This window comes from Amphiura filiformis, chromosome 7 (assembly GCF_039555335.1).
Source record: "Amphiura filiformis chromosome 7, Afil_fr2py, whole genome shotgun sequence".
Lineage (NCBI taxonomy): Eukaryota > Metazoa > Echinodermata > Ophiuroidea > Amphilepidida > Amphiuridae > Amphiura > Amphiura filiformis.
In genome coordinates this window covers 49,311,398-49,324,778 of record NC_092634.1, presented here as the reverse complement: position 1 = coordinate 49,324,778, position 13,381 = coordinate 49,311,398, and the positions used below count along the sequence as shown (strand labels likewise).

The 13,381-nt window shown below is 36.5% G+C and overlaps 1 protein-coding gene across 1 annotated transcript; it reads left to right on the top strand.

The window, feature by feature from the left end:
- The first annotated feature begins 788 nt into the window (after positions 1-788).
- On the top strand, positions 789-10,068 carry LOC140157264 (uncharacterized). The gene is made up of 3 exons (XM_072180393.1): positions 789-809; positions 4,773-4,910; positions 5,506-10,068. The coding sequence occupies exons 2-3, from the start codon at positions 4,804-4,806 to the stop codon at positions 6,614-6,616; spliced, it is 1,218 nt and encodes a 405-aa protein (XP_072036494.1). The 5' UTR covers positions 789-809; positions 4,773-4,803; the 3' UTR covers positions 6,617-10,068.
- Positions 10,069-13,381: the final 3,313 nt, after the last annotated feature.

The window sequence follows — 13,381 nt, the reverse complement described above, 5'->3', positions numbered from 1 at the left end:
TATTTTTTAGGCCTAATATTTCTCATGATATTGGATATACATACGGTATGAATTGTAATATCACAATTTACTAATATATAAACAAAGAAGCGGCTGATTTTATCCATAGGCCTATGTTTAAAAACCATTAAATATGTAATACTTAATTTGCAGTTTTTTTCTATGAACAACAACAGTATACATTCTGTCCATTGAGAGCGTTTATACTATCCCTTTTCTCAAAGCGGGCACATCTCATTTCATGACGTCACCTTTTTTCTGGGCCAAATCTGTCTCGTTCGAAGGAACTCACCGCTTAAGTTGGTTTTTGCGGAATATCAATTTTAAACGTCTTATTTCTCAAAAAAGGAGTCATTTTCATTGTCCTCATAATATTACCTTGCCAATGATATGATGTTGTTTTTGCAATAGACCTGCCCTTTAAAGAAAATTCAATAAATAAATATCTGTCGCTGTGTGCTTCGTGTCCTTTAAAGGGATTTTTTTAATATTTCCTTCTCTTTTCTTTCCCCAGGCCAGGTTCTCCTTCCTTCTATTCACTCCTGCCTATTTGCCTTTTCTTTACGTTGATAATTTTCTACATTTCTTTATGCATAAACTAAAAATACACCCACACCGTCAATCAGTCATTACATTAAAACACCCCCACACCCGCCACACCCACAATAATCTGCGAAGCCAAATGTAAATTGGGCGTAGTATCTCAACACGACCCACGCATTTGGGCGGAATTGGCGTAAAAGTTCGCAAAACTGATATCGCTGCCGATTACCCCGCAGGTAAGGACAAAGTAAACAACAACAACAAAGGTGAAATTTCCTTCTTTTGCTCGTTTTTTCGAAACCTGAGTGACTCGAGTAAGTGTAGTATTTCTGTGTCATTCTGTAAAGGATCTTAAGATTTGCCTGCAATTGTCTACAGAAATATACAGGGAACTCGCACAGAAGTGCCGAATTCGGCATGTATGCATTTTTAAGTTTACCAAAAAACACACAAAAATACATATATGACAGAATGATCATACTGCAGTCTGTACTACTGTCTGTAATTTATTTGTCAGTGAATGGGACTATTATGGGCTGTGCAATAATTATGAGCCCTGGTGGGAGGGTAAAATTTAGGGGGTGGGGTAGTACAACAAGTCAAGTCATAGTTTTTTTCTCAATTTGATGATTGATACCACCCAATATAAAAGTCATCGTATAGATCCCTGTACTGGGGGCGGTGGCAAGAAAATGTTGGCGTGTCAGAAAGCAGGGGCAATTAATTTTTGGCAAGCCTAGAGGGAAAATCTATTTTTGGCACACATTCATGGGATGCCTTTTAAATGCTCTCGCAACATACAAGTCACCAAAGTCTACGACTACGTTAACTAAAATTCACAGCATCCATCTAAGTTGTTCTTGTTAAGTCTAGGTTGGTGATCAATGTTATTACCTGATAAATGAGACTCTACAGACATGACAGATACAGATACAAAAAAAGGCTTGAAAATTGGGATCCAAAAAATTGGGCATGTGCAAAAGGGGGGGGGGAAGATTTTTTGGCAGCCCAAGAGGGGGAGAAGCAATTTTTGGCAGGCCTGGGGCCGGGCAAGCGCGTTGTGGCGAGCTGTTTTCAAATTTTACCCGGGGCTCATAATTATAGCAAAGCCCTTTAGTTCACCAATTCACACTAGATATAAATTTATATGTAGGCCTAAATTGCAAATACCATGCATTCCAAAATCAGACAGGCCAGAACAAATTATTAATTTGGCCAATTCCACCGTTACGGACGTTACAGATACATGCAACTTGCAACTTTTAAGTGAATAGCACACATGTTTGCTGTTAGGATAACACTCTATTTCTTTGTATGCTACTAGTACACACTCTAATGTTCATGAAGCAATTTTGTTTTGGCTTTCTTAGTTAATTAGCTACAGAAATTAGAAACAAGCGCTACGGACGTTACGCCGAAAGTGCCTGCCATTTTGACAGATGGTACATATCCTTAAATCTCCATTCAGTTCTGTTTTATTTTTTTCTGTTAACTATATTGAGCAAGCCCTGACTCCATTCTATGTAAACATGAAAAGCAAGTTTGAAATTAATACTCCTGTATCGTCCTACACTGTTAATTTAGTGTTACGGATGTTACATTTTATCTCAAATGTAACGTCCGTAACGTTTTTCATAATGAAAAAAAACTGTCAAGGTGCTTCCTCAGATTTTTTTCTTTACTATCTTGAAGTAGGTCTGACATCAATCTATGGAGGCATCATTAGCAAATTTGAAATAAATGCTCCTTTTTTGAGCAATAATGTTCCAAAATTTTGTTACGGACGTATACAAAAGGCACTTTTGGCATGGAATTGGCCATTTACTGACATGATCGTGTTTTGGGTCTGATCTGAACAGCTGTTTGCATTTTTAAACTGTACAAAAATAGAAGCACATGGTCCCACTTCACAGCTTTTAAATTTATTCATGGCAATTGTTACTTTCCTATTTGGCGAGGATCATCCTGGTCTGTTTACAATATCATAGAGGTAGACAAAGGACAGGTTAATAATGATTCCGGTTAAAACCAAACACTCAAAAGCATGTGTAGTAGGCAGACATGAAGTCCATGTACTACAAAAACCAGAAATTACATTTCAAATGTACACCAAGGTATACTTGGTACTTGGTAGTGTAATCCTTATTCAGCTTTGTCTTGATAACTACATACAATGTACATGTAGGATGTAACGGTGCAAAGTGACAGCATGGAAGAAAGAGATAAGAAGGAACCACAACGAACGCATTCACTTTGTACACTCCCTTTACCGACATTTAGTTGACATTGTTATTCATGAGGATTTACTTTGATCAATACCCGCGTTAAATAGGTGATTGGTATTGTATTCCATGTATTTGCATGTCTTCTGGAGCGTGTGTGAAGGATGATTTGAACTAATGACCTTCCGTGCAAGCACCCTATAGGATTTTCTTTGGTGACGTGATCATCGGTCATTGATGGCCTACATCTTTTTCTTCCATTTTGCCCAATTTTTCCGAACTTTGATGACTTTTTTCTCAGAGTTGAGCGTCGTGTACGGAAAGGGGGTAGATCTCGGTGGTCGTCGTCTCATGAAAAAAAAAATTAAACAGGTTTTATGTACCGACTCAACCGAACATTGTGCATTATTTAAGAACATTTTACATCTATTTTTCATCGAAAAAGTCACCAAAATCTTACCTTATTTGCTAAAGATGAAACTCAGCAAAAAACGGCCGATTTTGATTACCTTTTCGATGTTTTATAGGACATTTTCTACACAACACGATCAAGAAAACAGTTTGACTGTAGATCCCAAAACAAAGCTACTATACATGTTCAGAGCATCAGTGAAATTCCATAATCTTACTTCTGGGTAGCGTTTGTTTGTTCGTGGATGGGTTTGTTATAAATTTTTCCAGTAATGATTTTGCCAAGCATCGATCATGTAAATGGATCATACATGAAAGTAAGTACCATTGATAGCTTTTCTTTTCATGCGTCAATAGATGAGCGGATTAAAACTTGGCCGATCGAAGTCGTTGTGGTTCCTTCTCATCTCTTTCTTCCATGGTGACAGGGAGTCGGGGACTGCCTTTTGAGGAGAGCAAGAGCAATCACTCTCTACTGGTCTCCTTAAATCTGATATAGGAGAGTGATTTTTAGCTCTCCTTAGTTGATTGATCATTCTCGCCTTACATTTTAAATTGTAAATTTTCTGAACAGCTCTTTAGAATTCATTGAAAATTGGATGGAACTGAAAGGCCCTGTACAAACCAATAGGGATTTTGCGAGGGTGTCCCCTTTGACAGATGTGAGAAATGGGTAGGGGGGGTCAATGGGGGGAGATATAGGTAGGGGAGTATGTATTTCAACTTACGTAGCCCAATCATTGCTCTGGAAGAGGCAGTGGCAGCACCTGTTTATATCTGGGCAGAATTAATAGTTCAAAGTGGTGGGATGGGGTGAACATTTAAAAAAGTACCGGTTGTCTGATATTATCCCCCAAATTCGCCATCAAGGAGACGTAATAATCGGATTAACTACCATAGCAATAGATGAATACAATTTTTGAATAGATCGCCCTGCACTACAAAATTCACCCGGTACCGGTACCTATGTATTGAACCATAGATGTCAGAAATATGCTGATCACTCACACCTGTAATGAGCGGTATTGTATTCAATCTATGATTGCAGACATACACAGATGATGAGTGCAACCTGCTTGTACAGTTCAGGGCAATCTGTTCAAAAATTGTATTCATCTATAATAATTGCTATAGTAGTTAATCCGATTATTACGTCACTTCGATGGCGAATAGTGAAATTGTCATTGGCATGACGACTGGTATACAAAAGAGGTTGATTCCCCACGTCCAGGTACATGTGTTTAAAAGTTCTGTGCCAATCCAGCCAACTCATCAACAATGATGCATGAGTGAGTGAGATAAAGAGCTCTGTTGGTCCTGAGAGCCCTAGCTGGAGTCTCATGACGCCAGATTCACATTGTGCCAATAACATTATTGATGTAAGCTTACTTATTTCTCTCTCCCTCTCTTTCAGATTTTTTCACCACCAAGGACCTCTCTACTCTTCAGCAATGATGCTAGACCCAGATCTTCCTTTAGACATGTACAACATGTAGTCCTGAGAGCCATCCCTTTATATGACATCGTGACACCACTCCATATTCACATTGTGCCAATAATACCATTGATGTAAGCTTCTGTCTCTCTTTCTTTCAGATTTCTTCACCAAGGACCTGCGTATTCAACAATGATGCAAGACCCAGCTGATATTCCTGATAGTCCTGAGAGCCCCAGCTCTGATGACACCTTAGATACCTCTCCATTTATTCGCACTGTCCAGATAACACCATTGATGTAAGTAAACAATTTTACTGGGTAAGGCACCACATCAAATTTGGCACAACAGCCTCAAGTAGTGTCCCAGAAACTGCAGGACAACAAAACTGCAAAGTTGACGCATGCGCACATGACTCGAGGTGTCAACTTAGGTACTAATGACTCTTGCTCAAATTTGTTTGGCTTATAAGACGGAAATTGTTTGGCTTTTGTTACTGCATGTGTCAATAAAGTCCCAACTTGAGTAAATTCACATAAGTGTCACGCATTACGCAACACGCAACTAGTGTAAGCATTGCGCCCAACTGTGTGCATGGCATTCTACATGTATATCAGTACACGGTGTTATGAGGCTTATTTTTCCCCTTATGTAAGCCGATCAAAGTTCATCATACTCTGGCAATGTAATAATTTAGGCATAATTAATTAATATTTGTATAATGTTATTGTTTTTCATTTAGATAAAAAATGAATTGTTGCTTAGGATTATAAGCTGATATTTTCAGAATTGCTGACATTTTTCCAAGTTATGGGGTGAGACTATAATCTGATGATTATGGGGCTATTGGTCCATTTGTTAATTTCTCATATTTTTCTTTTCTCTTACATGTAGGCGGAATCGTGGTTATAAAGAAGTAAACAACAAGTCATCTGATGAAGAGGATACAACTCACAAGACCACCAACTCATCACAGGAAAAGAGTCAAAAAGATAAAACCGATTCCAACCTAACAGAAAACAGCATTAAAATTGAAGCTGGTATTAACTCTAGTTGTAACCAAGACAAAACTGTTGATCTCAACAATGGCCCTGCTGGAGAAAGTTCAGAAGGACATCTGGCCAAATCCAAGATACATCAATGTCTGGCTTGCGAAATGGACGACATTGTTAACACAGCTGCTGGAGAGAACAGTGGTGCTAATACAGTCAAGGTACCTCATACTCACGATGTAGATATTGCAGATGCTTTAGATGCGGGTGTTAGTGGACAGAATGATCAAAAAGGTAGCAACTACATATACATTCCTCCTGCTAAAGAAGGCAATGAAGATAGGGCTATAGTATCAGAAGATGGTAAAAAGTTACTCTTCCCATGCCTTTATTGCGAGAAAACCTTCAGTAGGAAAGATAGTAGAAAGAGACATGAAAGGATTCATACTCAAGATAAACCCCACAAGTGTACAATATGTGAGAAAGCATTCATTACAACGAGTCATCTCAAAACTCACTTTCTTACACACACAGGAGTCAAAGAGTTTGTGTGTAACTTCTGTGATAAAGCTTTCCATACGTCAGATAAGAGAAATCGCCATGAGAAAACCCATCTGAAAGACGTAACAATGCCTGAAATGCCAGCTGACCTTGAAACAAAAGCTGGTGTTGCCCACCCTGTCAAATCACACAATGCTTCTAGTCTAATTGAAGATATTCCAAACATCGAAAAGCCTGACCAAATCGAAGACGAGAATGGCGTCGTCAAATTCAAGTGTCGTTTCTGTACGAAAAGTTTCCCAAGGATTGACAGTCGTAAGAGGCATGAGAGGACGCACACAGGACAGAAACCGCACAAGTGCTCATTTTGCGAACATAGTTTTGTTACGGCATATCACAAGAGGTTACATGAGAGGGTTCACACTAAGGAGAAGCCGTATGAATGTGGCACCTGTAACAAAGGGTTCAGTCGCATGGACAGTCTAAGACGCCATGAAAAGCTGCATGAGTAAGGCAATAGAAACAAATTAGTTCAATCTTTTGATCGACCATTGATGCTTTTGATCTTTTAGAAATCAATTAATTAATATGAATCATTGCCTGTATTGATATTGGCCAATATAAATCATTAATTCATTAATTCTGATTAATTAGGATCAACGGTCGATCCAAAGGTTGACCAAATTTGCTAACATGTATCAGTAAATGTATAGAGCGATTGCCGAATAGGGTGCAACTCTACTAGTCTTATTACAAGACTGCCCTACCCCAACCCTAAACCCTAACCCTAAACTCCGTAAACGAGGACTGGACTCAAGTCTAGCAAGTTGCACCCTATTCGGTAATTGTAACAATTGTATTTTTGTCTGTTGTATAGGGAATGATTGGATGAATGCGCCTTTCTGTTGCCAAGAAGTTATTTCACATACAATATGCAGTTTTAAGTCAGGGTAAAAAGAATAAGGAAAAGTGTGTAATATTAGTGAATAATTTTTGTCATACATGTATGATGTGGGCTATCAGCACTGTCTGATAGTAATAGCAAAGCACTTATGCCCTTCTTGTACTCAGCTGACAAATTATAATATCTATAGATAAGTTCCTCTAACCCTTTTAAAAAAAAAGTAGAAAGAACAATTTACAAAATGTAATATTGCTTTACAAATATGGACCATTTTATAGCATCACACATTATTGCGTTTGGTCACTATAGTTCATTGTGTTCAAAAGAGGACGTTTAAAAAGTTGTACATGGCTGAGTCCATAGGAGTCAACTTTCCGTAACAAACACATGAATATTGTTCAAGATTTGACTGCTATATCAACTTTTAAAATTTTCTTAAATTTTAAATTATATTTTTATGACCCTTTGTTACTGAATGCAATGATGTGTGACACTATAAATTGGTAAAACAAATAAGATTACACATATACCATTTTACATTTTTAGGTTTTGTAAAATTAACAATTTTGAAAAGTGCTAGGGGAACATATTTTTGGATCCAATAGCATGCATTGTTCTCTCTTCAGAAATGTGCTGAGTGAGGTATTTGTTGCCTAATTTTAGGAAAGGTTTTCAATTATTCAATGAAATTTGATTTTTTTTTATGTGCTAAATCTCAATTTTCACAGCATTAACTAACAATCACAAAACAAAGCTTTTTAAATACAAGAGGGTTGGTAGTGCTTTGTTATAATGATGGACTTAAGCCTCCAGCATACTTTCTTGCCGCTTGCCGCTGCGGCAAGCGGCAAGGCGTTTCAACCAATGACAAGCCTTTATTGTGTACGTTTGTCTGCAATGCGCGTGCGCCACGCCGCTCAGCGGCAAGCGGCAGGGTAGTATGAAACCAGCATAATTGCACGTACCAAGTTTCTTACATTATGCTGACAAAATCATATTCATACAGTTTTCTGTACATTTATATTTTAGCTTTGAATCTGAAAATTTTACCTCTTATTTATATTTTGCAGCTGACTGTCTTAATGATGCTTGCCAAAAATTTATATCCTGTGACGCAGGCACAAAACATGCATGGTCATCCGGATCTTTTGGCCATGGATTTTTTTTTTGTGGTAACCAATTTATTCTTTCCTACATGTGCACATGGCATACATTTCCTCAATTTCAAAATTGAAAAACCGAGGGGCTAGTGCAGACCTGCCAACTGTCCCTCATTTTGAGGGACTGTCCCTCATTTGGGGTTTACCAAAGTGAAAAAGAGGGAGGATCCTGTTTTTTGACAATTTCAGTGATGGCAAATTTAAATGCAAGAACAGCAGAAAATGATTCAAATTTCACTTTTGAATTTTGCTATATATATATCATTCTCTTTAGTCTATTGTGATAAATTCAGACCTGCAAAAGCATATATCTGAATTCTGAAAGTATTACACACCTCAAGTCTTTGAATTTGTCAGTACCTGGTTTGTACAAGGTTTAGACCTCAATGTCCCTCTTTCTGACTTTGGTAGGTTGGCAGGTCTGCTAGTGTAAGAATGCCCATTTTCTGTCATTTTGATGTGACAGGTTACATTATTGTCTCCTATCAAGTATCAGTGAACTTTGCCACTGTAGTGCATGAATGCGGAAGATTGAATCAAGTCATGAAATATTGGCTACTCTTACATTATAAATCAAGCTGTGTATCATCATGTGACCCTGGGCCTTGATGTAATAAAGAATTAAAAAGGCTGTCATATTGCCATGTGGCAAAATATCCTAGTGAACAGTGTATTATGATAACCACATCCATACTTTGTGTAGGCCTACATGTCCATATATCCAAACGATGCACCTCTTGGCTGGTACACATACACCTTTTTATACTTGTGTAGCTCTACATGTAAGAATAAATACCATACTCATCTCAATTGGAAGTTACTTTAAATCATCCCCAAAGTCACATGTTGTAGGAATACAGAGAACATTCCTAAACCATGTGACCTGGGGATGATATGATTTGAAGTGACCTCAGTTCTCCACTTCAAATGAGTCTGGTATTTATTTCTAGATGTAAAAAGAGACATTATAGATGTATGTATCAGTCAACAAGTGCATCCTTTTGATATGAATGTGCACATTTATGTAACATACATGTACCTCTACTTAAGGCGCGTGAAAGTCGATTCCGAGTTTATCGTCCCCCGCCCGCGTCACTTTTTGGACACCAAAAACACCAAGGTCAAATTTTCAAAAATGCCAAAATAATTCATTATTTTCAAAGTATCAGTGTTTTCACCAGTTTTAGAAATTGGAAACATATATTTTTGTTTGTAAAACATATAAATTTATAACTTGGAACCAAAACCAGGCTCTTTTCTAACTTTTCTAGTCCCTACCCATATAAAAACATGTTTATAAATAACATGTATGAGTGTGGCTTTAAATCAACACGCACTTTAGGTCAATAATGAAATCTGATGAAATAATGAAAAATGAAAAAGTCACCTCACCAACCTGGGAAAAAAAAGGGACGATAAACTCGGAATTGACTTTCATGGGCCTAACCTTAAGTTTAATATAATATAAATCAGTACACATGCATGTGGATGTGGCATTAAATACTATTTACAAACATTAATTCTTTGTATCATAATCATACACATTTTGAAATCTAATGTCTTGAACTGCATGCATTTTTAATATTTTGTTTTATTGCATTATTGGAAAATCAAAACTACTTTTATAAATGTGTATTTTTCTGTGAACAATTAATGTATTGAATACAACTAAATAGTCTCAGCCGATAGACGATATTTTATTTGTATATTTTATAAATTATGAAATTTCACAATTTTCAATTATATGTTCTGTAAAAAAATGTTGTGTGTATGTATCTGAATACTTAATATAACTTTTATGATAAGTAGGCATATTTGTTTAGATTTGTGCAGATGCTGTCATATCTAAGGTAGGTCTTCACAGCAAACACAAAATGTTTTACAGAAAACATTTTATTGTTGGATTTGTTGGATTATATTAAGGGTATAAAACATTGTACTATCATTCCAAATGTTTGTTTTTTTATAATTTGATGCAAAATATTTTAAAATAAGGATATTTAAGATATATTTTTGACAAAATAATTTGCAAAAATGTTTGCCCATTGAAACATTTTATAATAATATTTTAAGAACATTTTGAAAATGTTGTAGCTGTTTTTTCATATAATTTCATGATCTTTATACAACCCTACATTTAAAGCCATTATAACATTTTCATACAAAATAGATTAGCATTTCTTTGCTATAAAATGTTAGTTTTTACTGTCAGATATATATCCCCTTTTATTTTTGAGCCGAACAACTACGGCAAAGCAAAGAAAATTGGAATTTACTACCAGCGCACATATGTCACCAATATGTACATGACTACATGTACCACTCCTTCGGTCATGTTATGGTACGACCCTTTGTTGTGTAGATCACCGTCCCGCACGCCGTGTACTTTCTGTGTGTTATAAACATCGTGTATTCGTTCAACTAATAATTCCATCATAATAATAAAACGCTGGTTCCATTGTTTTATTCAAAATCTCGGATTTTGACAAAACTACAGCACCTAGAGTCTTGATTTCTGCAGGGTATATTGGTTTAATAAAGTACAATATAATCGTGTAAAAAATGAATTTTAAAAAATCAGTGAGAGCGTCCTCCTCAGCAAATGTTGTAATATGGCTCTAAAAACGTTTTGGATAAAACCAAAGTCTTGATTATGATTGTAAAAATAAACATCTGAAGAAGGTACATACATATTTGAAAACATTTCAGACTTGCCTTTCTGGCAGGGAGGAGGGGGTCGATGGATAAACAAAACCAATTTCATTGATAAGATCTTGTGAATCTCTTAAGTTGTTACTTAACTGGAGGGTGGTCCAACTAAATGGGTTTACCCACCCAGACTCTTTTTGTCAAAATTCATATAAAGCATTTTAATTTGCAGTCCTTGACATCTTGAGCTTGTCCCCCCCCCCAACAATCATGAAAAGAATTGTTTTTATATGTTGATATTTGAAAACAATACACATACATAACATAATACAGGGTTTCAATAAAAACAAAACTCAACTTTTTGTTCTCATTTATTCATAATCAATAGTCAGAAGTTTTACATATTCTGAAACTGTATTGTCTTTGAAAATGTTTGCTGAAAAATTGTGAAATTAGCAAATGCTCATGATTTCCATTTCGTGGACAAACTTAATTTTGTCATATTCCACCAATGCAAGATGCTGAGTTCACTATTCTTTTTGGCAAATTAAACATTTTCAAAGATAATGCAGTTTTTTTTATAATAATTGTGACTATGGACTATAAATAAACCTGAGAAAAAGTTTTATATTCGCACCCTGTATATAACCTATAGCAGATTATGTTCTAATGTAAAGCAGATAATTTAAACTATAGGCAAAATATCTAATTCTTAATCATGAGAGGATGCATCTTCTGTGTACTGTTGCGTCAGCATACTTTTCGCTGACACAATTGGGCAACCTACATGATCAAACCCTGGCCTTCCATAGCAACGACCGTATTCGAAGGCCAAGATTGGTCAATTCTTAAAAGCTGTGCTTGCTCCGGAAGCATGTGGTCTTTGCGTAGTACGCTTGATGCAAATATCTGTGTGTACCCAAGTTGGCTCTCATGATCGAGAATTAGATATTTTGCCTATAGCTCTTTATTAAATCTATGTTTATTGCATCTAGGCTTGTTTAAAAATGTTCAAGTGCCATGAACCTTTTTTATCCTTATTGAAGTTGTTTGACAAACTATAACAAAACATTAGTCCGACGAGCAGGACCTTTTATTTTCTTATTTACCAGACGATGTTCAGCTCAGACTATGACCACTATCTAATATGGCGCAAGAAAGACAAATCGTGAGAGTCCAGTGACCGCGCCGCCCGATTCGGGTGGGGCGGTTAGTGGACTTTCGTTGTCAATCTTTCTTGAGCAATCAGAGCCTGCATGAGCAGTGATGAGTACTCTAGTTGGTAACTGAGAAAAAAAACAGGTCCTATTCGTCGGACTACAAAACATTTGAAAAATTATTAAAAGAATTTTATAGAAGCCATGCAAAGTGAACAAATTATTACTCACATAATATTGTTTACAAATTTGCAAGACTTAGAGGCGCTTAAAAATGTAATGCTATTTTATGTGTACACCTGTAATTTGTTTTCTCATTAAGGTGCTGAAATTGTGTTTTGTATACGTATTAGATTAATATATTATGTAATGTTAGATTAAATATATATATATGAAATATCTTTATAGTGATAACAGGGCTACTGAAACATGATCCCTAGGCATTTGACATACAAAATGTAATGCAAGTCATAATAATTAGACACTTCTTAAATTCCCTTTTGTGAGACTTTAAAAGATGATAGAATTATAATTAATCAATTAATTGTGCACAGTGTAAAATGAAGGACAAAACAAAATAAAAAAATGAGCAACCCTGTTTTGTACTTGGTGTACATTATGGCTATCAACAACATTGAATGCTCTCGTTGGTTTGTAAACCATGTTAGTCCACTTGTACGAGAATCAGCCCTCGAATTAAGGATCTGAAGGGGCACGGCAACTTTTTTAGGGCAAGTTGATAATTGCCTTGGATTTTCACTGAAAAGGCAAGGCAGCACAGCAGTTTGTAATATTTCAAGAGGGCATCATGGCAACTGTTGAAAATTTGAGAAGGGCACCATGGCAATTTCTCAAAAGTGAAGAAAACATACACACAAACATAGATGATTTTATAATGAAGGGCCAGGCTGGGGCACCGACGGCAACTTCATTAGAGGGCACGGCAAGTGACTGCCTTGGGTAAAGGACATATTTTGAGGGCATTACGGCAGTGGGGTTGGGCACCCACAGCAAAATGCCATGGGTGCCGTGGGTTAATTCGAGGGCTGACGAGAATATACTGTTATCCACATGTTAAAATGCCAGAAACTCTGTAATTGAAATGGGCTTTTCTAGTTGAAATCCATATACCCCCTATGTAAGACGTGCAGACCTTAATCTCACACACAAGGGGTGTAGATTTTAAATAGCTCCATTCAGGTAACTCCACTTGAAATTCACACTCTCTGTATATGGAAATAGAGGCCATGTCTTCTATAGGGGTGAATGGGTTTCAACTGGATAGCCCATTATGTTGCAGATTGCATTGCATTCACGTTTGCAATTTGCACATTAATGCTTAATAGCATAAAAAAAACTTATTTGTTTGCCTATAACCTGACAAACACTAATTTTGAAGGGAAAATA

Coding starts and splice junctions, on each gene's coding strand:
- LOC140157264 (XM_072180393.1), top strand. CDS start 4,804: ATGATGCAAGACCCAGCTGATATTCCTGATAGTCCTGAGAGCCCCAGC. Junction 4,911..5,505: donor GTCCAGATAACACCATTGAT/GTAAGTAAACAA, acceptor TCTTACATGTAG/GCGGAATCGTGGTTATAAAG.